The sequence below is a fragment of the Nothobranchius furzeri genome, chromosome 7 (genome assembly GCF_043380555.1).
Source record: "Nothobranchius furzeri strain GRZ-AD chromosome 7, NfurGRZ-RIMD1, whole genome shotgun sequence".
In the NCBI taxonomy this organism is placed as follows: domain Eukaryota; kingdom Metazoa; phylum Chordata; class Actinopteri; order Cyprinodontiformes; family Nothobranchiidae; genus Nothobranchius; species Nothobranchius furzeri.
In genome coordinates this window covers 32,753,401-32,780,108 of record NC_091747.1, presented here as the reverse complement: position 1 = coordinate 32,780,108, position 26,708 = coordinate 32,753,401, and the positions used below count along the sequence as shown (strand labels likewise).

Here is a 26,708-nt window from a genome sequence, read left to right as displayed (position 1 = left end):
TCTCATCACGCCACCCAGCAGACAAATGGAGGGCCCTGATTGGCCCACAAAGTGGATAGAGCACTGTGATTGGCCCACCATTGTGGCAATCACAGCACTCAGTTGGAAACACCTAAAGGGAGCTTTGATTGGCCAGCCAGAATGCTGCTATGGGTGGGCAGAAGTTCTAGTACTAGGCTAGTGGCCTAAGATATCCTGGTGCCAAGCGCACATATGGACACCTTTGTGTCTGAACATGGTGTTCATTATGGACAATCCATGACTAGCACAGAAGTCCAATAACAAAACAGCTCAAATTCATACCGGGGGTGGCGTTCCTCCCAATCACACCTCTCCAGGTCTCAATGTCGTTGCCCACGTGAGTGTTAAAGTCACCCAGCAGAACGAGGGAGTCACCCGAAGGAGCGCTCTCCAGCACCCCCTCCAAGGACTCCAAAGAGGGTGGGTAGACTGAACTGTAGTTTGGTGCATAAGCAAAAACCACAGTCAGGACCCATCCCCCCACACGTAGATGGAGGGAGACTACCCTCTCATTCACTGGAGTAAACCCCAACATACAGGCACCAAGATGGGGCTCAGCGCTTCTCAGTGGGAGCAACTCCAGAGTGGTAGTGTGTGCAATCCCTCTTAAGGAAACTGGTTCCGGAGCCAGACCCATGTGTGATTTTTCAGGTCATCACGTTTATGAATTATTTTTATGTCATGTTTTTTTTCCTTATTCTCCACTTTGTTCAACTGTTGTCTTCCCAGGATTTTCTCCTTTTCTCATCAAGTCGCGCCTGTTCCATTTGTTGAGTGGTTCTTTTGTCTGTACCTCACATCATTCCCATCTTCTGATTTAATTTCTATCTTTGTGATTTTTTTTATTTCATCTTTTATTTCTTGACAAAAAGTTAAATCACTGAAATTTCAATTCACTGTTTTAGTCTTTTCCAACATTTTTTTAAATTTACGTTTCATTTTCATCTGCAAAATATATTTGTGGCAACAACATGTGAAACCTTTCACTAAAAAATAAGTCTTTTGAAAGCAATCTGTCCTACCAACTGCCATTAAAAGCTTGCTCGCCCTGACTGTCAGAAACAGCCTTGTTGTGACGTAAAAGATCTGTGCCTCTACAAAGCCTTTAAAAAACAACAGCAGTACAACACAACATACAGAGAGATCTGTGCCATAGCGTTTGTGTTGCAGCATTTGTTTGTGCTTTCTATAGGTATTTATATTCCAACCATAGGTATTTATATTCCAACCATGTCTGTGGTTGTGAGTGGGCAGGGGTGAATCATGAGTGTCCTGTTGGCACCAGCTCCACCTCCTCCATGGGAGACAGCAATTGCAGTCTAAAAACCCTTATGGATAGAATTAATCAGACATGTGTAACTCTAACAGTCTGCTAGGGTTTGAAAACCGCCAAATGAGTCTCTGAGAACAACCTCTTCACAGGGGGCATTTCTGTAAACATATCATTTGCTGAACCTCTCGTAAAATCTTTTTTTAATGTTTAACGTGGCACCTGTTGTGTCTGCTACAAGGCAAAAGATAGGATGTGCAACATTACAAGAGAGCAGACATGATCTGCAATTCAAATACGAGTCCTTGTAAATAATTAAACAGGAAAACACTCAGAAAGGCCCAATTTGAATGAATGCTTTCCAGTAGTACGGTTTGTTAGAAATAAGGCTTTAAAAACACCAAGTTTTCTCCCAGAGAGAAAAACAAGAAGCAAAGAGTTTAGATGTGAATGGCAGGCATGGTTTTGTTTATCATGTGCTAACAAACTTGATGAAAATCAGCATGTAATTGTTTGAGATTGGCCCTGAGAGAAACAGCCTCTTCTCCATCATCTCCATCTTGTTCTCCACCACACGTTCCTCCTTTACTTCCTCTTGTGATGCACGATTTTGTGGCAACTCTCAAGCCTCCTTCTTCTATTAGATTCCTCTTGTTTAGTATTTACAGCTGGAGAATGTAATGGGAAAAAAAACATCTATTTCCTTTAGGGAAGTTCTTCAAAATAACATGAGTCTGTCTATCCCACTGTTAACACTAGAATTGCTGAGAGTTTTATTTGCTGGTGAAAAATACCTAGAACTACTACGCCTGCGCAAATTTGTGCAGGAATTCAGCTTCATTGTCCTCCTTTTGTTGTGTTAAGTCAAGTTTATTTATAAAGCACTTATGAAACAGCATGACCGCTGGTTTAAGTGCTGCATGAAGAGCACAAAGAATACAGAACAGAGATAAAATGCAAACTTTAAAAGGCAAACAAAATAGCAATGGTAAAATAGAAATAAGAGATTTAAAAACACAGAATCAAACAGTTAACATAATCCCAGATGTCAAACAAAGAGATCAAAAGAGGGCAGAACTAAGATGCCTAAAATAGTAACTAACAGCTAACTAACTAGGGACTGAAGAAGTTGATGTGAGGTGGACTGTTTCACCACTAGGGGGAGGTCATTACAATGATGTGGGCTGGCATAATCAAAAGATTTCAAAACAAACAGGAGAATTTTAAACCGTATTCAATAAAGCATTGGTATATATATATATATATATATATATATATATATATATATATATATATATATATATATATATATATATATATATTAGTGGTGGGCATGGATTAATTTTTTTAATCTAGATTAACCTCACTGTAATCTTGGAATTAATCTAGATTAAAATGGCTCATTCAAATTCTGCCAAAGGCATATGTGTGTGCTACCTAGATAATGAATAAAAGCAAGTCTTTGAGAATGGAGGCGTATTTCTTGTTTCAATAATGCATTACAAACTGATAAAGCAGTTTTACTACGATAACTGATGATGAAAATAAATAATGATCAATAAGTATTTGTGTTTAATAGCTGTTTATTCAGTTGAACAAATTCTGCACTGTAGGTCTACAGAATAGGTCATGATTAACTATTTACAGTCAGTAGCATTTGGTCAATCAGTCCAAGCTCTATTTCTCCTTCTTCCACCAGTCACTCAAGCGGACCAGCTTGTTCACATTGTCTGGTGACAAACTAGATCTTCTCTTCTGCCCAATATGGCTTTGACTTTATTTGACTACGACTATTGTCAAATTGCATTTTATCTCTTTATTTTGTCGTCTATTTTCAATTTTTTTTCTTTGTTTCTAACGCTTAAAACCAAGACAAGGGAGTTCAGTGGATGACAATCGCACCCAGGTGAACATAAACTGGTGGGCAGTACCTGTTGAATCCAAAAACTGCATTTTGAACACTCTAACCCCCAAATTCCACTACCTCCGCTCCGGTCCGCACCCGCCTTCCGCAGCCGCTCGCTTCCGAACTCAATTTTTACTGGTACCCGCTCTACAACGGCTCCGCTCCGGTGCGGAGACCTGAGGGGGGCAAACAAGCATGCGCGGGATTTTCGAGATCTTGCGATACAGTCCGAGCAATAAACGCGGAAGTTAGATCCAAACACCCGTTGTGTGGGAGAAGCATTGGCATGAACTGTTTAATCTGCCCATCATCTGTGTTGAGAGATCAGCAGTGTTTGGATCAACAAAGTGTGACTACTTTGATAGTGGAAACTGTATTTATGGCTTACTTTTGTGCATTTAAACTTCAGCCGCCATTGATAGTTGTTAAAAGTTGTTAAACCTGTGCATATGAAACAAAAAACGCCTTTTGTTTATCGATTTATTGTGAAATACGGAAATTGTGCTTGCTCCTTTTCCTGTTGGGCCGTTGTGATTTCTGTCCATTTACTGCGGAGGTGCTCCGGCGTCCGGCGAAAATAGGATCGATTCTATTTTTGCCAGACGCCGGAACAGAGGGCGGCGTACGGCGCCGCACTGCCAGAGCACGGCCGCAGTAGTGGAATAGCTCTGATTGACTACAACGGCACCGATTTTGCTCCGGCGTTCGTGTCGGAGCGGAGCGGAGGTAGTGGAATTTGGGGGTAAGAATATCGTTTGTCATCAATTGAATCTTTCTGGTGTCTGTCCAATGTAGGAACTTGTTCAGATCTCCGATTAGCGGGCTTTGTGATCAGAACAAGGGGAGAAATATTCTGGAAGTAAAATTAAATGAGACAGCAGATTAAAGCTGCTGCAGGGAATTTACATTTAAAAAGTTTAAATTGGTTTAATTCTTCACGTACTCACAGCTTGGGAACTTTTAAATGCTTTGACACAGAATTTCATGTTCTATTTTGTCTAGTCTTAGCCCTTAAGCTAGCTGCTATTGGAAGGATGATCTTAGCATCAGCCAATCATGAAGAGCTTAAATGTACGTCCACCAATGGTGGGCACCCCTGTGGGTCTATAAGTGGAGCGACTCCACTGTTCGCCTCCGTTATCTCTTCAAGCCAAGCTTGAGAGCTTCCTTTAAAGAGCAATTATCCAAGAAGCATTTTACTCACCTACCATGTCCAGCGACGCCAGGACCTGCCTGGCCTGCCAGACGGGCTCCATCTCCAGCGGCGACCTGCACACCAAGTGTGAGGTCTGTTTCAGCGCTCATCACGCTGGCCTGGCCTTGACCCCCCAGGCCTTATGCCCGTTTTGTGCCGCTCTGCCCGTGGCTGAAAAGATCTGCCGGGTCGAGTACTTCACTCCCGCTGCTGATGAGGAATTTCAGGTGGCTGACACATACTCGCTGGACAAGGCCTTGCAGTTCTTCAACGTCGGCCAGGAGCCGGCTGGCTCCAACCGACTGGACGATGTCATCGACAGTGAGGAGTACGACTAGGCTGACTGCCATAGCCCTTCTTCCCTCCTGGACAACACCGAGGTCGACGAGCCTCCCTTAGCGGGTCCTTCTGCTCCAGTGACTTCTCGCTCCTCCCTGCCAGCAGTTAGAGCGCAGCTCCAGGAGCTACCTACCATCATCTCCGCGACCGACCAAGGCTGGCCATCCATTCCTCCACTGGAACCGGACTTGGCCTCGCTGTTTGGCACCAAGAACCACCTTGCTGGCCCGCGAGCAGTTCCCTCTTCTTAGCATGATCAGCTGCTGACGCGGCTCACCGATCGCGCACACCAGTGCGCCTTCCAGACCGGTGCTGCGGGAAATAACGTTGCCCTTCTTGCCTTTGGTGTTTCCAAAATGGTGGAAGAGCTTGACGCTCCTGACGAGTCAAAAACCATCATTACTAAAACTGCTGATGCCATTCTCAATCTGTGTGCTGCTGTACTCACTGGTTCTGCTCGCATTGCTGCCTGGCAGACCCTTATCCAGCTGGCCTTGTGGCTCAAGGCCCTGCCCTCCATTCCTTAACACCTGCACAGAGAGATGCTGGAAGGCCCCAACACCTCTGACGTTCTGTTTGGTCCCCATCTTAGGAGAGTCATCGAGAGGGCTCAGAAGACAGCTGAACTGTCAGCCACGGTGCGAGACCTGGTACACCCTCTGTTAGCCTCGCACTCCGGCCATTCCTCCAGAGGATGGGACGAATGGCGCGGAAACTTCAGATGCCCAGCTGCACCGCCCGCCCCGCGGAGCTAGCCTCCCGCTTCAGTTCCACCTCAGCGGGACCAGAGAGTTGGCAGCCAATGGATTTGAAAGAGTCAGCAGACACTGTCTTGGCAGTCACAGTTCCAGGAACCTCGCCAAAAACAACCACGAAAATGACTCGTTGGGGGGAATGTGTGTGCTTCTGACTGTAATAACTCTGTGAATGATTTTGGTTTTGAAATAAAACCCAAAAAACGTCACACAGAGAGCACAATCCTACAGTCCTCTGCCGAATCCTCACACATGTTCCCCACACCAAGCACTGCGACACACCTGCATGTTCACGCAGTCAGTCATATTACACGGCCAACTTTGCCGGTGCGCTCCATTTGCGCACCTGCCCTAGCTTCCAGCCAGGCCCAACACATCCCCCTCCCCCCACAATGTAGGGTGGGACGGGATATCATGGCGCTATCGCGACCATGCACGGCGACTCAGTGCGCGGCTCCATCCGCTGGCACCTTTTCGTTCCCGTGCGCGGGTCCGGCTCCCACTCGTCCTTTATCTTTGGACTCCACGCTTCGTGGTGCGGATCAGCCTCTTCCAGCTGTTTCACACCTGCCCTTTCGAGTGCAGCCCTCCATGGGTCGCTCCCAGTTCTCTGGTGCGAGCGACGGCGGTAAGGGCGCAAACCCTGTCCTCAGATGTCATTCACGTGACCTTGAACACACATCCGCTGTCAGAACGCAAGCAAGAATGGCACCGCCTTTGTCTCATGAGCAAATGGATATCAGAAACCATTCATTACGGTCACACACTCCATTTTCAGTCCGCTCCCCCTCCCTTCAACGGGATCGTGGAGACGACGTTCATGTCACAGGAATAATCTCAGGCCCTGGAGCTGGAGCTACGGGAACTTCTGTCCAAGGACGCCATTTCCCAAGTCCCTCGCAGACAAGAGCTCTCAGGCTTCTACTCCAGCTACTTCGTAGTACCGAAGAAGTCGGGAGGAATGAGACCAATTCTCGACCTTTCCCTGTTCAACTGCTCCATAGCAGTGATGCATTTCTGCATGTTAACAAAGAGGCAAGTCCTAGAATACATGTGCTCCGGGTACTGGTTCACGTCAATAGACCTGAAGGACGCATACTTCCACATCCCAGTAATTCCCAAACACTGGAAGTTCCTGCGCTTTTCATTCAAGGGAGTTCAATACCAGTTCAATCATCTCCCTTTCGGCTACTCGCTAGCCCCGCGCACCTTCTCCAAATGTCTGGAGACCGCTTTGCAGCCATTGCGCACTGCGGGAATGAGGGTGTTATTTTACCTGGACGATCTGCTCCTAAGCGCCCGGTCCAAGGACGAGGCGTCAGAGCAAACCAATAAGTTAATAGAGCATCTCTCAACCCTGGGGTTTTCCATAAACTGGGAAAAGAGCTCCATCCTTCCATCACAGTCGATTGTGTTTCTCGGGGTGGAGCTGAATGCCTCCCTAATGGGAGCACGTTAGTCTCCGGCGAGTGCGGCAGATCTCACCACGGTGATCTCCCGCGTGCAACACCACAAGATCATGAGAGCCCTGTTAGTCAGGAAACTTCTGGGCATGATGGCTGCAGCCCACGCTGTGGTGCCGTTAGGTTTACTGCACACGAGACGCCTACAGCGTTGGTTCATCTGCCTCTGGGTACACCCGATACGTCAGAAGAGATGTATGTTGAGGGTCCCCCCTTCGGTGGGCGGGGACCTCGCTCACTGGGGGAATCCCTGTATCCTCTCACACGGGGTCCCCATCGGACATCCTACGTCACACGTATCTATTTTTACGGATGTGTCACTGTTGGGATGGGGGGTGCACGTGCTTGTCCCATACGGTGGCAGATCGCTGGCCCTCCCACACGCATGAGCACATAAATGTGTTGGAGCTTATGACAGTGAGGAATGTGATCAGACACTTTGCTGCCCTTCTCGAGGGCCATCATGTCGGTGTTCACACAGACAACCAGGTGGTGACAGCCTACATAAATTGCCAAGGGGGAGTTCGATCCATCCCACTATTGCACGTAGCCACAGATTTACTGTGTTGGGCACATGTCCACCTGCTGTCCATCAAAGCCACCTACATTCCGGGGGTCCTGGATGTGGCAGCAGACATCCTGTCGAGAGGGGGACCCCGCGAGTCCGACTGGCGTCTCCATCCCGCACTGATATCGCAGATCTGGATCAAGTTCGGGGAACCCTCTCCGGATCTGTTTGCAGCTCACGAAAACGCTCAATGTCGCCTGTGGTTTTCCCTGAGTCCCTGGGACCACCCCCCCGCTCGGAGCGGACGCCTTCTCACACCAGCCCTGGCCTCAGATGCTCCTGTATGCGTTTCCGCCAGTCCCACTGATTCCCCGTCTCCTGGACTGAGTTCGGTCGGAACAGCTCTCGGTAATTCTGGTAGCTCCCAGACGCTTGTCCTCGTCATGGTTTCCAGATCTGCAGACGCTAGTGTCCGGCTCCCCGTGGAGGGTGGACGCCCTTCTCCAGGCGGATGGGATAATCAAAATCCTCCGGAAATAGGCCAACTACTGTGGGTCTGGCTGCTGAGCGGTCACGCTTAGAGGCTTCTGGGCAACCGCATCATGTGGTCGCCACGATTCAGAGTGCGCGGGTGCCTTCTACCGTCGCATCTTAAATGGGCAGCTTTCGAAAAATGGTGCACAGAGCGGAATGTTCAAGCGCTCTCCTGCAGGCTGGCGGATTTCCTATCGTTTCTGCAGATACTGATGGACAGGGGCCTTGTATTCAGCACTATTAAAACATATGCTGCAGCTATCTCATCCTGTCACCAGGGTTTTGGAGATAGATCTGTTTTTAATCATCCCCTCACAAAACGTTTTCTGAAAGATGTCAGAAGGAACAGACCTGTGTCCCGCCTGCTATTTCCCCAGTGGGACCCAACGGTGGTTCTGCGCAGCTTATCTGAAGCCCCATTTGAACCCTTGGACCAGGTCTCACTCAAGTTCCTGTCACTCAAAACTGCCTTGCTGCTGCCGTTTGCATCAGTCAAGAGAGTGAGCGACCTAACCGCCCTCTCAGTGGCTCCCGCATGCCTCAGGATCCGGGAAGATGGTTGATCTGCTGTTTTATGCCCCAACCCAGCCTTTGTGCCCAAAAACATTAATACTTCCTTCAAATCCAGGTCAATTTCATTGGCTGGACTTTTTCCTCCTCCCCATAATTCTGATGAGGAGGCGGCTTCCCACCTTCTCTGCCCGGTGCGCGTGCTCGCACGATATCTGTCACGCACTTCAGGGATTTGCCACTCACAAAGCCTGTTTGTGCACTACAGAAACTCTTCCCTTGGGCAAGAGCTGTTGACCCAGCGTCTGAAGCAGAAATCAGAAAGGTTTTGAGAAATAACTGCTGAATGAAAATATAAAATAAAAAAGTAAATGCTTTAAATTAAAAGTGTGAAGCAGTTGGACAGTTGATTTGAGGTTCTCTGTCCTCTTTGGAATGTAAACATCAACATCGGCTCATGCTTTCAGAGCCAATAGAGATAAATTGGCTCGGCCAACCTTGCTCATTTTAGAATTGGGAGGAATAGGGTCCGACAAGATGGCGACCTAGTAAGCAGCACAGACCAGAGCTCCAAGACTTTCCCAACTGACTTATCCTTATGTGGCCTCAAACTGCAAATGAGTACTTGGCATGAACATCGGTGACTATTTTAAGAAAAACTCTGCCATTATGCCAAAACCAAAGGGTAAAAGGAACGGAGTTGCTGAAGAAAACCAACAAGCAGACCCCGAAGCTACAGTAGTCTAAGCATGAAGAGATGAAGGTGTGGAGAACTATCTCAAGTTCAGAGCGAGACAGAATGGGACTCAGCTTAGCAATGTTCTTGAGATGGAAGAAGGTAGAGCGAACAAGAGAACTGACATGAGAATCCAGGGTGAGAGCTGGGTCAAAGGTCACGCCAAGATTCCTGACAGAAGGTTTGGTGTGAGAAGCAAGCTGACCAAGAGAGTCTCTGACTTTGGGAACCAGCTTGTCTGGGGCACAGATGAGGATCTCAGTCTTATCTTCATTCAGCTGAAGAAAGCTCCCAGCCATCCGGGTTTTGATAGAGTCTAAGCAGGTGTGTAACAGCTGCAGCTTAGACATCTCATGGGGCTTAAAGGAGATGTACAGCTGGATGTCATCTGCATAAAGCATATTGCTGAGGCAGAAAGAAACAACATTAGAGAGAATCTTAACACAAAATGTCTCTCTATAACCACTGATGGCTCCACAGACAGTTCTGTGAAAGAGGAGGAGTTGGTATATGTAAGATTTAGTCACGAAGGCAAAATCAAGTCAACGTTTGTTGGCATCAAGTCAGTGGAGAAGGCAGACGCATCACACATTAGCAAAGCCATTAGTGACATTATGGATGAAGTGAGTGATGACTGGGGAAGCAAACTAGTCGCTATGGGAACAGATAGAGCAGCAGTAATGACTGGAGGAAAAAATTGAGTCATCAGCAAGTTGAAGGGTGACCGGACCTACATCATTGGCATCCACTGCATGGCACACCACCTCGAATTGAGCTTTTCTGATGCTATGCGCTCAAATGCGATGTTTCAGAAAGTGGAAGATCTGCTTTCTGGGCTATACACCGTCTATCACATGAGTCCACTCAACAGGGCAAACCTAATTAACAGCTTTCAGGTTCTTGGCCAAAAGCCATTGGTGCCCACCAGAATAGGTGGGACCCATTGGGTAGGACACCTGCTGTGTGCCCTGGACCACTTCCTGTGAGGATACCGGGGTCTTGTACAACACCTTGAGCAGGTATTGGCTAAGTAATAATAATGTGTAATGACCTATAAAATTAGTTAGAATTATTACCGTTTACCTTAATCTATAGAGAGCAGTTGTTTATTTTTGTGTAATTCTTCTTTAAAATTAAATTTAGATTCAGTCTCCTGATGCTCAAAATATCCAGGCTGTTCAGCAGGCCAAGGCCAGAAAATACTACTCCACCATTAGGGAAGCTGTTATTGTCCAGTTTTGTGGCTTCCTGCGTGACACCCTCACCCATCTGAACAGCCTGTCCACCTGTCTGCAGAGATCTGTCATCACTATAGCAGAGGCCCATGGCACCTTGTGTTCAACACAAGCAGTACTGGAAAAATACAAAACTGGGTATGTTTACTAAAGTACTTTTATAGTTATTTTCTTTTTAAAGTTTCCACCAGAAAAGGGGAAGAAAGTGTTTTGCTGTTATTTATCAGACAAGGACCCATGATGAAAGCCACAGTTTGCAGACTGCTATGAGGGAATAACACTAACAAGAGCAGGTGATAACAAGGCCCTCATCAGCTCACAGACAGAAGTGATGGACAGGCTAGTTGAGAAAATGAATCACAGGTTCCAGGATGCCAGTGTAGGGATTCTGCATGCAACCAAGCTAGTCAGCTTCACCAACTGGCCACAGTCAGGAGATGAAGAAGCAGGTTGGTTTATCAGAGCTGTCCAGTCAGGTTGTGAATAAAAACGGCATGCTTAATTATTTTATTGCCTTCTTTTTACACCACTGTTCTAGATTTTTGTGATGCAGAACTGGAAACACTTGTGGACCACTTCAGGCCTGTCCTGGAGACCGCTGGTGTCCACGCTGAAAGCATTCCTGACCTGTGGACTGCCCTCAAGTCGCTCATGTATCAAGAGCCTGGGTCGCTGCCGAAGATGTCATGGATCGCAGAAAACAGACACTGGCATTGATCGACCTGGTGCTGTCCCTCCCTCCCTCTGTAGGAGCTAAAAGCAGTGTTTTGTGTACGTGCATGTTGACATGTTGCTTATCAATACCAGCCGTTTATCAGGCAGCCCAGCTGCTGAGCACATGCTCCAAAAACATGTTGATCTGTCCAGCTTATGTAAGTTTCAACTACTTTTGACCATATTAGGATGTGGAAGTAGCACCCCATCATTTCTCAGAGGTGGGGGTTGAAGAGTATATGATGCTGCGTGGTGTAGGAGAACATGGGCTTTGAGGAAGGATCTCCAGCCGAGGTGCTAGATCGAAGCTGGAAGCTGTCCCCTATGAAGTCTTGGTGATGTATGGATGAGTTGTGTAAATAAATGCCCCGCGCTGAGTTTGGACATAACCTGTCTCTCTCTTGTTTTTGATAAGGAAAAAGAACCACATTTGGTGACCACGAAGGTGGAGAAGAGGCGTGCTCTTCGGATCGTTTCGCAGTCCACGGAATTTAAACTTCTGGGCCCTAGGTAAGGACAGTTTTTGTTCAATTTTGGAGTTATTCCGTGGATTGAGAACTGGTCTGAGAGAAAAAAACATTCCCTTCTCATAAATTAGAAGTTATAATAACAAGAAGAGGCATTTGTCCAGAACAGCGGCGATAAATATTCACACATGTGTGAAGTCAGCTGAGTCATTTTGATGACGGACAAAGTTTAAGTGACAAATTAAAAGCTGGGACAGCGAGAATTGGAATAGAATTTGACAGCTGATAAAAAGTCCAGGGAGGACAAGTGAAAAAGGTCGACAATTGAGATCCAGTAGGGTGCCTCGGTGAAGCCGGGCTAAGACTGGGATCTGAGAAAAAGCGCTGAAGTTGTGACATATAAGCTTGCCAGTAATTCGGTTGAATCCTCGGGGATTGGTAAATTTCATGAGTTTTTGGCAAAGGCATGTTTGACGTCATAGTTGCAGCAAAGTGGCTGTAAACAACTCTAGAGCTCGAGTGCTGGAGAAATTGTTTGTGTGTGTGTGGGTTTGTGAGAGAAGTTTTGTGTGTGGGACAGGCGTGTGAGATAAGCGTGTGTGTGTGGAGGAGATAAGCGTGTGTGCGAGTTGAGAAGTGGGTGTGTGAGATGAACGGGTGTGTCAGGCGCCAGAGAATTAGAGGAGGAAAAAAGAAAAACAAAGGAGTAATACAAATCAATATTATTCACTGCAGTGCTAAATTTTGATGTTTAATGTTATACAAATTTCAAAGTCTGTGATCTTGGTCTGATTAGTCTTTAAACAGAAAACCAGAAGTTAAAATAATAAGTTTTAGAGTGACATATATATAAATAAAAATATATGCTGAAGTGCACAAGCATGATAACTATTTTTACCAGCTGGGTAATGTGAAATATGAGAAATATAGATTATAATTAATAAATAAATAATAATGTTTATGCGTGTTGAGTGTGTGGCATAAAATGTTGCTTTGGTGTCAAATTGCTTTGAAGTGTGTTTTTCTTATCTCTATGCAAGTGTGAAAGCTTTGCTGTGTGTGGTTTTACTCGTGAAAGTTCAAATACTCTGATCTTGTTTAAACTATTGCTTAGGATAAATTAGAGAGAAACTGATTTTTCTTCTGCTGATTCGGTCTCTATTGTGGTTGACTCTTTCCTGTATCATAGTGCTATAAAGCTGTTTGAGAGTTGTTAGATCCTGAAGGCTGAATGCTCCTGGGTGTCGTCAGCGTGTTCGTTTCTCCGTAGACACCCTGAGCTGTCAGACCCAAGTTTAGACTGAACAGAGGGGCCAGTCCAGAAGCGCAAAGCTCCACCTACAGACCTACAAGCTGTCCTCTCCATACACACACACAGACACAGAAATACAGAGGCGATCCCGCCTCTGACTCCACCTCTGTGTGTGGATAGGTTGGTGAGCCAGAGGGTGTAGAGAAACCCCACCCTGTGGGCTGAGTTTTGCTCACACACAAGCTTGAGATTCAGCATAAGGCTATTTTTAGCCTGCGACTGCAGCACAGCTGCTAAGGACAAATAAATACATATTCAATCAAGATTTAAACGGTTCACCTATAAAAACTTTCAGGCATTAAGTTTTTCTTTCAACAATAACTAAAGCTTTTTGAACTAACTTTACTTTAGTGTTACATCAGAAGAAATTTGATTTTAAGGCATTTACAATAAGAAGATAAATTGTTCAACATTTGTGTAAACAGAGCAACAACAGATTACTCAAGACCACAGCATCATATGTCACCAGTATCTGTTTCAACTTTCAATTCTCGTTTTATTTTCAGGAGATTATAAATAATTAGTTTACTAATCAGAGGAATAATAAGTGTCACTGAAAATTCAAAATGTCGGTCACGCCAGCAGGAATTTTGGGAGCAAAGAATCCTGCTTTAGCAAAAGAGATAAAGCACATGTCAGAGAAGTGGTCAAAACGGACGAGAAAACTATGCAATCCGTGGCCATCTGAAGGCACTTTCGACGTAGTAGCGTGCGATAATTTGGAATTGAGAATTCAGGATCATAAAGCAGATGGGTCCAAGAAAAGACAGCAGAAAAGAGAAAAGGAAATTCAGATCCTGGATTTATTCAGGAATGAAGGAAAGATTTACAGACAGAACTTTAAACAGGCCATCCTTAAAATGAAAGACAAATTGGACAAACCCCAGAAGGAAGTGAAGGCCCCAGCAGAAGAGGGCCTGTATCCCCTCTTGGGAACTGTTACAATTACGGGAGATTTTGATTTGCGCGACACATTCGACAAAGGTCCTAAGGGTTTAGATGTTGACAATGCAATTTTAAAATTAACAACATCACAGCAATCAGATGAAGCACCTGGCAAAGAAAAGCATGCAAAAGGAAGTGAGGAAAGAGAATTCGAACAAACAACTCCACCTCGTGGAACGCATCCAAAATATTGTAGTACAGAACGTCGAGCGGTAAGTGAAGAAGGACGAAGGGAGATTGATTGTTTTGCAGAACATAAGGATTTTTTGAAAAGGCAACCGAAGGCTAACTCATACTGGATTGACCTTGAGAAAAAGGATGAGGATGTACATGATGAGCTAAACGATGTTGACCAAATTATACAGGACATATCTGAAGGCCTGCGGAAATCCTTAAATCACATCACAGGCACACATTCAGATGAGGTTAGTGAGAACACCACTAGCACAAACAAGGAGAAAAATTTCAAGCCTTTTTACAAACCAGGCATTCACTCACCAGAGCGTGGTGACCCAAAAACAGGTCTGACTCAGGAGAAGGAAAAACCAGGTCCTAGCAGTGACAACCGTGATCTGAGACCCAGACATGACTTAAAACCACCTATTCGATACACTAATGATGGTCAGTACCCAATTTTAATTAAGGGCACAAGAGCTAATTATATTCCCTGGCAGAGCCTCGACCTCACTGGTTTGGTTTTGCGGCTGCCCCACATTCAAGATGGCGCTGGAAGGTGGATTGGGGCCTTCGAACAGGAGACAACTGGGCTAATGCTTGCCCTTGGAGATCTCAAAGCTATTTTGGCTCGAGTTGTTGGGACATCAGCTATGGGAACATTGCTAGCATCCAATGGAGTCCAATGGATGCTGGACCCAATGGCTGACGGCACGGAGTTTAACACATACAGAAATGCACTCTGGAACATACTAAGAGCAGCATATCCCAACAGGATTGATCCCAAAGCTCTGAAAGGTGAGCCACTTTCAGAGACTGAGAGTCCTGCGTCATTTGTTGACAGGCAGCTCAGACGGTGGAAGCTGGAGACCGAGGAGGGTCCTGAGGGGATGCCAATAATAACTTCTCTGTTCCGAACATCCCTGATTTCTGCTCTCCCGACTCCTGTGCGAGACAAACTGGAGGATGTTGTGGGACTGGACTCAATGCCACATGTGCAGTTCAGAGACCATGTAGTCCACGCAGTGGACCGCTATCGGAAAGACAATAACAAAATGATTGAGCAAGAAAAGTGCGCTCAGAGAAAACTCACGCAGTTGCACATAAATGATCTCCAGCACAAGGCGAAGACCCAGGCGGCAGTGGAGAAAAGTGACAGCAAGAGTGACAGTCAAACCCAAGCATTGCAGACAGCTGTGGCCCCGCCTCAAACTCCATCTCAACCGGTTATCAATGTCTACCCAAACCAGTATGGCAGACAGCAGCCTGGACCACAGAGATGATTTCCAAATCGTTTCCCCAATCGCTACCCAACCCAACAAGGCTGGGTGCAGCAGAACCGACCCCCACTTCCAGGTTCATGTTGGGGGTGTGGCCAGATGGGTCACCTGTATCGAGACTGTCCGAATCCAATTCCAAACCCTGAATGGTCTGGGCGTGGTCGTGGAACACGACCAAACCGGGGAAGAGGAGGTCCAGTTAATCCATGGGCAGCACAACAAGGATTCTAGGGATGCCCGGAGGGCCCTGGGGGGGAGGAGCAACTACCAATTTTGATAGCTAACGTCAATAAAGAACCAGTGATCAATGTTAAAATAGAAGGCAAATCGGTCCCAATGTTAGTTGATACTGGGGCAACCTACTCATGCATAAAATCAAATTATGCAACTCATCTCCCCATGTCTGAGAAAAGCGTAAAGACAACAGGGTTCTCGGGAACAAAACAAATAAACCCCTTAACAGCTCCAGTAAGACTAGCAGTTGATGACAGTGAAATCGTAATCCCAATTCTGATTTCAGACCAAACTCCAGTTAATCTACTAGGAAGAGATGCATTGTGTAAACTAAAAACAAAAATTTGGTGCACACCAGAAGGAATTTATGTAGAGAGCTCTGGAATAAACTTTCAAATGACTGCTCAGACAGAATACGCTAAGGTCTACTGGCTTGGTGACATTAACAAGCCAGTCTCAGAGATGTTTCAACTATGGGAAAAATTTATTGAAGCTCAAATTCCAGAAGCTACTGTACCGTTCAGTGACTATCACTGCACAATGACTTATGATCCATCATGCAGTAGAATCTTTGAAGAAAAATGGGACAAAGAAACAAAAGACTTGCACGTTAGGCTAGTGTCACAATACATCGTGATAGGACAGCAAGGTGCAGCTGTGAATGTGGAAGAAAACCCATTTATTGAAAAATGGCACACTGTGCCAGAATCAGCACCACACATTACCTTAATGGTAAACAAAGGCTTTGAGTCAAGAGATCTTGGACCAATGATGTTAACAGCAACTAAAACAGAGTGGCAGAAAACAGATAATCCGCTAATCTATACTACAAAAAATGCAGAAATTATTAAAATTCTCTGCGGCACCACCACGATGTCAAAACCACAGGTTGTAACAGTCGCAAACAAAAAACACATGCAAGGTGTAGCAGAATCAGAAACAGTTCAAAACAAGTTGAAAGCAGACATGCTAAAACAGGTTCCAGACCAGCTATGGTCTAAACATGACACGGATGTTGGACTGGTAACATCGGCAACTCCAGTTCAAGTGGAATTGAAGCCAAATGCAAGACTGCCTTATCGACCCCAATACCCACTAAAGCCAGAAGCAGAAGAGGGTATAAATGCAACTATTGAAGGTCTAATTCAAGCAGGAGTACTAAAAGAAACCTATAGCACATGTAACACTCCAATTCTGCCAGTGCTAAAAGCAGACAAGCTCAAGTACAGACTGGTACATGATTTAAGAGCTGTAAATGAAGTGATCACTGACTTTGACGCAGACGGTAATTGATCTGTGTTCAGCATTTTTTAGCATCCCATTGGCCAAAGAATCACAATATCTTTTTGCTTTCACGTTTCGTGGGAGACAGCTCACGTAGAGAAGGCTACCACAAGGGCATCACAGTCCCAGCGGGACACATTCCAGTGCCCGAAGGTCCTTTCAAACATTTGGTCATTGACTATGTTGACATGATTAAGTCTGTGCATGGGAAACGGTACATGCTGGTGATCATTGACAGATTCAGTCGGTGGATCGAAGCCGTTCCCTCTAAAGATCTAGGTTCAAAAACAGTGGTAAAGTTTCTAGTCAGAGAAGTGATTCCTCGATTTGGTATCCCGTCGGAAATAAGCTCGGACAATGGTCCTGCTTTTGTTGAAAAAGTCCTTAAAGGTGTGTTGCAACAACTAAGGATAAAGCAACGATTAGGATCAGTTTATCACCCCCAGAGCCAAGGGATGGTCGAGCGAGCGAATCTGACGTTGAAGTCTAAAATCTGCAAAATCTGTGCTTGTACTAACCTTAACTGGGTTGATGCATTGCCGCTTGCCTTAATGAGCTATCGCATGCAAACTAACAGAAGCACGCATCTTTCACCTCATGAGGTCCTAACAGGCAGGCCAATGCCAGCTCCTCAGCTTAGAGGACCCCACAAGGGGCCTTCGCTGGAACAGCTAGAGCTTGAATTCAAAAGCTATATCAAGCAACTAACCAGCATCCATAAAGCCATCTATTTGCAGGAAAAGAGAAAGGAGCTCGTCTCTAGCGCAGGCGCAGACGGGCCGGTAGTTCCTGGAGACCAGGTGTACATCAAAGTTTTCAGGAGGAAGTGGCACGAACCGCGACGAGAGGGTCCCTACAAAGTGGTTCGAGCAACGCCAACAGCAGTCCAGGTCGAAGGAGGATCGACGTGGCATCATCTGACGCACTGCACGAAAGTCAAAGACAAAACTCAGGGCAGTATTGTGTTTGACGTAACAAACCGGCATGATGGCCGGAGGAAAGAAGGGCGTGCTAAGCCTGATGACAGTTATGTTTTGGATAACACTAGGGGGTCTGATGATGGTGCTGGAGGAGGTGAAGATGGAGACGATGGCCGAGGAGCAACTCGTCGACCCATCACAAGAGCATACGCCAGACGACTTGGTCAACGACGAGGCAGCACACCGTGATCAAGTTAAGTACAATTCAGCAGGGCGGATGCAACATAGGTCGGCATCCCTGCCTGCATTCGACGTAGCAATTGTTAAAACTGGTGTAACAACCACAGTTCCAAGTAATGTTTTGACTACTGGCGCTACTGCTACTGTGATCCCTGATGTTTTGACTACCACAGCCCCTGTCGGAGAGGTGAGGGCCGACTGGAGCTCTTCCTCTCTTTTACAGCTAGTGACTCCACTGATTTCAAGATCTAAAACAACGCCAATTAGCAAGCTGAGAAGCGTAACCGCTAAGCCACCTGTCAGTACTACAACTCCCACAGGAGGTGTGGCTGTGAAATCTGGCTTTCCCACGGCAACCTCTGGTAGTAACCATGTTCGTAATCTCACTCAGAAAGGACAAAATGAACAAGAAGTGACCAATCGCAAAGCTGTACCTAAGCCACTATTTGGGCCAATTAGACCTAGGTCCGGTGGTAACACAGGGCCTATCTCCCCTAGAGCGAGCAGACAATTGGCTATAGAGGATGGGCTTTGGGATGCCGCCATGCAAAATAGTTGGTATAAATGGGCTTTGTATACGACAAGAGAAATGACTCCTAATGACTGCATAGTGTGCGCTCAAGCACCCGGAATGTTACCTGAGGTTGTTCCAGAAAAGTATACTTCTAGTGAATGTGCCATTACACAACGACGCACATGTAAGACTAGAAAGGAAATAGAGATAAATAAAAAGATTCCACCTCTTCTTAAGATGCCATTGTGTGGATTCCAATGCAGATTGCTCCATGGTACACGAGATAAGTACAAATATGTTGAAAAATATGCAGAATATAACATCCTAGAGGAATGTGCTGAATTTGCGATCCAAACAGACCAAAATGGTCCTCCAACGGACTACAAAATTGATTATAGTGCTGATTATGAATGTTTTGCAAGTGGAGGTTTCGCTGACGATGGAGGAGTGGACGTAGGTAATACATCTGTCAATTGTAACGTCACTTGGGTATTATCCTGGTTCCCGCATGCAAATGTGACACCACTTCTCATTGACACCCCTGTTTGGTATGAAAACCTTGTAACTCTTAGTCAGGATTGTGATGACATATTGATGACGATTCCCACTCTGGATCTCATGGGTGAGCAAGACATTCCAGTGGCCGACAGCTACTGGATGTGTGGTGGTGATGTTCTAATGAATGTTTTGCCAAGTTTTTGGGTTGGGTTGTGTACGCTAGTACGTATGAAAGTTCCAGTGACTATCTTGCATGAAGGTGTGAGTGAATTACTTCAGTTGGAGGCTACCAATAGACGTAGGACAAAGAGGTATGATGTGTTTGATCATAAAGTGCATTTAAACGCCATAGGACTGCCAACAGGAATTCCCATAGAGTTTCAAGCCAGAGATGAGGTAGTAGCAGGTTTAGAGTCAATTCTTCCTTGGATAACAATAAATAAGAATGTGAAATGGATCAACTATGTTTATTTTAATCAGCAAAGAATCTTAAATTACACAGTAAATAACCTTGGCCTCTTGGGTGAACAACTTCATGCCACCGTCAAAATGACTTTGCAACACGACCAGGCTTTGGACTGGTTGCTGGCCGAGAAAGGTGGACTCTGTAAGTTTCTGAACTCCAGTGGGCAAGAATGTTGCACCTACATTCCAAGTAATACGGCCCCTGATGGTGCATTTACTGAAGGAATGAGGAAATTGAAAGATTTAAAGATAGAGCTGAGGGAGAATGCAGGCAGGGAAAGCTGGTCCTTAGACTCCTTAGCCCTCAAATTGGGTCAGTGGGGAGCTATTTTGGTAAAAGCAGGAATTAGTGCAATAGTAGTACTAATTCTGATTTCTCTATTGGCATATTGCATCCTACCTGTTGTGAGGAGACTGTGGGAGCGAACTCTGGCTGCCCAAATGAACCTTGCTGCGTCGTCTCAATATGTGCAAATGGAAATGGCCGCAATGGACTCAGCACGACACCCACTGTGCCTGGAGAACGGGACGGCTGATGGGACAACGGCGGAGTAATCTTTGCGTCTCATCAGAGATGTTGCTGTTGTGGTTACATGCACTCGACTAAGGAATCGGCCTCAAAGTCCTCTTCCAGCGACAAGACCCCTGCAGCAGTCATCAATAAAACTGCACCTGACTTTTGTGTTTTCTTCACTCCATTTCTTTTTTTTCAGCTCTGCAACTGGGACTCTGACTCCGTTCTCTATTTCAGTTGAGCAGTTGTGTTGTTACATTAAGTATATTCATTACACCTCCTGTTGTGTTTAACTTTTATAGGTTTAGTCACAGCGACATCATCTAGTCGTTCATTCGTATCCACGTCAATCATTTATTTCACATGAGTTTGTATTTTTGATTGCATATTCACGTACAGTTACTGGTTGCAATATTGCTAAGGGTAATTAATGCTCGATCATGCTTATGATTTTTGTTCTCTGTTGGAAGGTTTCATCAGTTTGTTTTCTCTTACGTGTGTTCTTTTGTTAACTCACTGTTACCTAATGTCTGCCATATACTTAGGCTAGACTTGCATGCTCACTCTGTGCTTTATGTGATCGTCCTGTTTGGGGCCAGGAGGTCAAGGGGGAATTTTTCCAGTTAAGAACAGCGGACAGGTTTTCGCCCCCTTACGGTGTGCGCATGCATTTTGATGTGTTACTGAGCTGGTTAAAGACGTCACATTCCATATTGTGTTTTGAAGCTGATACTTACTTTGTGTACTCATCCAAGTGTTGGTTTGCAGTTACTTCGTCGTTACATATGTACCTATATAGTTTGGTTGAAGTTTGTAGTGTATTTGTCATTTTGCCATTCGACACCCATTTATTGGTTTATGTTAACGTTCACTTATGTGTTAAGTTATATGTTATGTAGCCAGCTTATTAATGGGGGTGGACACCCCCATGGGGGGGATCTGTAGGAGCTAAAAGCAGTGTTTTGTGTACGTGCATGTTGACATGTTGCTTATCAATACCAGCCGTTTATCAGGCAGCCCAGCTGCTGAGCACATGCTCCAAAAACATGTTGATCTGTCCAGCTTATGTAAGTTTCAACTACTTTTGACCATATTAGGATGTGGAAGTAGCACCCCATCATTTCTCAGAGGTGGGGGTTGAAGAGTATATGATGCTGCGTGGTGTAGGAGAACGTGGGCTTTGCGGAAGGATCTCCAGCCGAGGTGCTAGATCGAAGCTGGACGCTGTCCCCTATGAAGTGTTGGTGATGTATGGATGAGTTGTGTAAATAAATGCCCCGCGCTGAGTTTGGACAAAACCTGTCTCTCTCTTGTTTTTGATAAGGAAAAAGAACCACACCTCAACTGCTGAGTGTGAAAGAGGCTTTAGCACCATGAAGCAAGTTAAAAATGACTAGAGGTCCAATATGAGCCCTGACACACTTTCAGATCTTCTCATGGTGCAGCTGTGTTCTCCAGAGATTAAGGACTATGACCCAAATGAGGCTGTAATGCTTTGGCACAAAGATGGTGTCAGAAGCAGGAGGCCAGACTTCATGGACAGAGAAGACAAGGATTCTGACTAGATTTCAATGAAAGAGTTAATAAAAAACATCTCCAAAAAATAAATAAATAGTAAAATGACAGAAGAGTTGTTTTTTTTTAATTAATTGATGTTTTAATTATTTTGTCACTCTGTTTGGAATCAACATAATATAGAATAACATGCTTTAGGTAGATCTAAATCATTTAGAATTTTGGCCGGTAAAAAATATGCTTGGCCGGTAGATTTTCATCATCTACTGGCCAAATTGGCCGGTGAGTAAAAAAATTTAATTTCGGACCCTGTATGTGTGTGTGTGTATATATATATATATATATATATATATATATATATATATATATATATATATATATATATAAAATATATGTGTCATTCATATAAGCTCTTTCATATATTATTATAAGCTCTTTTATATGAAAATATATGTGTCTCTCACATATGCTCCTTATATATTATCATAAATACATTATATGCCTTTTCATGGAATCTTGTTATAATATCAAAAACCTCTCAGTGCCTTTTCTGCACAAAGCTCTAACCAGCTGCATACCTGGAAGGGAGTAACACATCCCATCTCCTGTCCGCCTTATCTCCCAGCACCAACTGTTCCGAGGATGTTGCAGGATGTGTTCCTGGCCATCTCAAGGTTGCATGTTCTTGGGATGAATTGGTCTTTCATTAACAAGGCTATTAGCTGACGTGCGTCTGCAAGTGCAGATGGCAGAACTACGTACCGTAAATCCTCTAATACAGGCCCGGGCCTGTATTTGACTCAAGCTCATCAAGCTCCAGGCCTTTATTGGAAGGAGGGCCAGTATTAGAGGCAGGCCTCTATTTCTATTTGAGCAAAATGAACTAATGGTTCGCTGGAGTTTTTGACAATTAAAAGTGCGCCCACATTTTCAAAGTTAAACACATTTCTTTTAACAATGGTAGTTTCTGCTTCAGTCCTCTCCCCCCTCCCCCTGCGCAGCGGCCGCAAACTCACTGATGCGCCTGCAGCCTCTCGGAGTTCCTGCTGCTCTAAACATTAAAATAATTATTTCATTTTCTGTTCCTCACTTCTGATGACCTTCAATGGTGTCTGTTTGTTGCAACCAGCAGGTACAAAAACTAACTTGTTTTTATTTGACTATTTTCCTGTCCTGTCTGTTTATTATCTTCCTGCATCTCCTCTCAATCCTAAAAAAAAACTGCTACCTGGGTTCATATATATTCACCTCATGAGTTACCTTTGAACTGCAGTTCTAAAAGATCTACCAACCGCAAAAACAGCGGAGCGCTTGCTGTTTGGCGGCTGTATCAGTGATCAGTGCGTCGGTGGACAAGGTGATGCGCGCAGCGCCCCGCTCCACAGCATGCAGCGAAACACATCAGGCGCAAATAAAAGACAGAAAACATTAAAGGAAATGAACTGACATGAACGATCGCGTGTTAAATTAGTTTTTGAGGTGGCGACACCTGATTGTTACTGTGGCCGTGCTCAGGAGGCAGATCTACCGACCGCGAAAACAGCTGAGCGCTCCCTGCTGTGATCTGTGCGTCGGAGGACAAGGTGAAGCGCCCCGCTCCACAGCAGCGATACACATCAGGCGCAAATAAAAGACAGAAAACATTAAAGGAAATGAACCGACATGAACGATCGCGTGTCAGTACCTACGGTCTGGCACTTGAGTTTTACCCCCAAAAGAGAATGTGATCATACGATAATTCAATAGGGAGCGTGGTTTCACAGACGCGGAAGTGATAGCATAGGTGAAACGCCTGCTGATCTAGGAAACCCCCGAGCGTTCGAGCGTCAACGAAGTGACACGGAAATGCTGGGCTTTCCAGAAGTAAGTAAGATAACTTACTATGAGCTGATAGTTCGTTGGATTGATCGGTACGTTGGAAACTCTGATCGTGAATCTGAAGAAACGATGACTGAGTGGTGAGCTGGAAAGGCGACTTCCGTTTATAGCCGCGGTTTGTGACGTAGGTGCGACGTGAAGGGAATCCCCGCGAGGGGCATGCTGGGAGTCCCTACTTCGCGGATTTTCACCTATCGCGGCCAGGTCTGGAACGCATCTACCGCGGAGGGATTGCTGTAGTTCATACACCCCCTACTGCTGCTCTCCAGAGTGTTCTGCAGCATAATCAGCACGTTCTCTTTGAACTTGATAGTGTAATGACCTGGCTGGGGTTGTAAGCCAGGTGCATTCTGGGTATTGTGTTATATGTGTTTCCTATCGTTCTGCTAGTTCCTATGTGCTGATTTGCGTGTTGTGTGAGTGTTATGTAAGCCACAGGGAAGGTGATGTGTGTTCTGTGGAGCGGGTTGAATTAGCATGGTTAACTGACACCGTGACTCTGTGTGGTAGGAGCGTGATAGAGGATCGTGTCTGTAGCGTTACAAAGCGTTGAAGAAAAAGCTTAAAAAAAGGTCTGCGTGAACCTCTACTGCCTCCTGCTGGTTGATTTGGGAACTATAACCCTGCCGCTGGGATGCTCGTACTAGCTTGTTACCACATGCCATCCGGCCACAATAAGAGACCGGCCATTATTTACCTCCGCTGACTCTGACACCGGCCAGAATTGGAGACCCGACCTTTAATTGAATATCGGCCTGTATTAGAGGATTTACGGTATGTAACATTCCATAATCTGTCAATAAATATAGCTGCTGATCAGAGAACGCCAGAAACACTTGATGCAGCAGACAAGAGCTAAACGCGGGTTTAGCTGGGAAAGCTGTGTGTTTCTCCCTCTGCAGCGGTGAACCAGATTGATTCTTCTGATTATTTGTCTTCACTCTCTACCAACGAAAGGTGTTTTTTCCTCTCCATTTACTCCGTACCTGTGATGGTCTTACAGAAGAAAAGACCAACAAATTTTGGCGTCACGAACAGGATTTTTTCTTTTTGAAGAAAAAGGAGTTTTTTGAGGACGATTTGACCAACCGACCCAGTGAACGATCTTGGCACAAAACACCGCGGTGAAATTCAAGGTAAGCAGGCCTTTTTTCTAAAAATCTGCTCATTGGATATATCCAAAGCCTTTGTGTCTTGAATCTTAGTAACTGTGGTCCTAAAAATAATCATTGAAGAAAGTGGAGACAAATGCAGAAATAATGAGAGGTTTTTAAAATGGTTTAATGGTAAATAAGATAAGGATTTTTACAATGGTGTAATGGTAAAATAATAAGAGACAATTTATATTAAAAAGGGGGTTAGAGGCCCTAGGAGCAGAGAACTCCTAAAATTCTACAGGTCAGGGACCTGTTCAAGGGAAAAGAAAGCTTCCAGGTCATGGCGGACCACACTATTCACTGACGAGTGAATAGAAATATAACGAGGTTATATTATGCTAGGTTAAAGTCCTTAGGATGTGGGAACCCTAAAATTCTACAGGTCCGGGACCTGTTCAAGGTTATATTAAAGTCGGGTTAGAGTCCCTAGGAGGTAAAAAGAGAACTCCTAAAATTCTATAGGTCTGGGACCTTCTTATGAAATAAGAAAACTGTTTTGTGAACCAAGGAAACTGTTTTTGACACAAAACACACTCCATAGTTAGAAAACACGCTGTATGAATGTCAAGTCTCAATCAGCTTTGTCGGTAAAACAGATGAAGCTGACTGATTAACTTTAATTACACAATAAAAGAGACAAAATAAACTCCACATGAGAGTAATAAGTCTCTTTAGGCTGAGCAACCTTATTATCTGCACTTACGAAAAGTGCAGAGAGTAAGGATAAGTGTAAAAAAACACAGAATTTTTAATATCATACAAATAGGGTGAACATCACCCCCACCGCAGATAAGAAGGGTAATGAATGAATGAACTGTACTAACAATTGTATGTGTAAGTGAGAGAAATACAGTGCCCCCTTGTGGATGCAGAGGTAAGAACTTTCCACCTGAAAAGGTAGAAGCGAAAGTTACCACAACGGGTCATTAGCGCTGTCTCACTTTTTAACACCGGTGACTAGAGCTCCCTATGCGCTAAGACCTCACCGGTCCAAATTGTCACCAAAATCAGCAGCATACTAACAGAATGATGGATAAAGAATATGATCGTGAAACGGAGGATGATGGATGGGGGCAGAATGACATCCTGAGTACACTGGGAGAGCAATTAGCCTGCATAGAGACTGTAATAAATATGACAAATGGTTCAATAGAAGCTACGAATCACAAAATTTTATTGAGAAAAACAGCAGAAAAAGCGATGAAAGAAAAAGGAGCAGATGTGAACAGCAGAGGAAACTGGGGTAAAATATGGGAACAGAAAGCTGCAGAAGCGAGAGAAAAGGAAGAAGAAGCTAAGAAAGCTTTAAGAGAGGCAGGAGTATTGACAAGAAGAAAGATGAAAAGTGAAGTTGAAAAGCAGACGGGTCGTGTAAATAAATACAGGCAGTGGGTCATGTTATGGAATGCAGCCAGACCTAATATGAAGAAAGTGAAAAAAGAGACTAAATCACCCACCCAACCACCCCCATACTCCTCTGCTGTACAGCCTACACCTTCTACTGCTCAAGCAGCAGGACTGTACCCATTAATAAAAGTCACAAGCAGCATACTAGACATCCAACCTGAAACCCCCGTGGATGATCAGAGTGAGTGGTCAGGTGTAACTACGGCATCAGGATCAGACACTAAAGTCAAACCCTCCACCTCAAAAACACATAACCCCTTCCTGCCAAATAATGAAACACCAAACAGTAGCCCATCTGCAGACAATCTAGCTGCACCGTTCGAATTAAGGGCTAAACGACAGGACTTAGATAACTCACAAAATCAATTTACCAGTCACTATTTTAATCAGGTCCTGGTCACACCTGAATACGGTACAGGTACGAACCTCCATACAACGTCTCCAGCACATTGGCCAAACAGTCCACCTGTATGGTCTAAAACGCCAGACCTAAACAAGCCAATACCAATTTTTACTACCTCCCAGTTGCAGGGAGAAGATCAGGAAGACCCAAACAAAAATATAGCGGTAAAAATGGTTCTGGTAGGGCAGGAATCATCTGATCTTCCTCCAGCAGCCAGTCAGAGATATGAAGCCCTTCTACAAGAGGAGTGGCAGAAGCAGCTCACAAGAGAAGAGTCTAGGGGAGAAAGGGACCTGCTTCAATTTTCCCGCTCTC

General features: G+C 45.0%; 1 protein-coding gene across 1 annotated transcript; it reads left to right on the top strand.

The window, feature by feature from the left end:
* Window positions 1–11,553: 11,553 nt before the first annotated feature.
* Window positions 11,554–20,513, top strand: LOC139070662 (uncharacterized). Its single transcript, XM_070553318.1, has 2 exons — window positions 11,554–11,696; window positions 17,620–20,513. Exon 2 carries the CDS (start codon window positions 17,867–17,869, stop codon window positions 20,072–20,074), a length of 2,208 nt encoding a protein of 735 aa, XP_070409419.1. The 5' UTR covers window positions 11,554–11,696; window positions 17,620–17,866; the 3' UTR covers window positions 20,075–20,513.
* The last annotated feature ends 6,195 nt before the right edge of the window (window positions 20,514–26,708 follow it).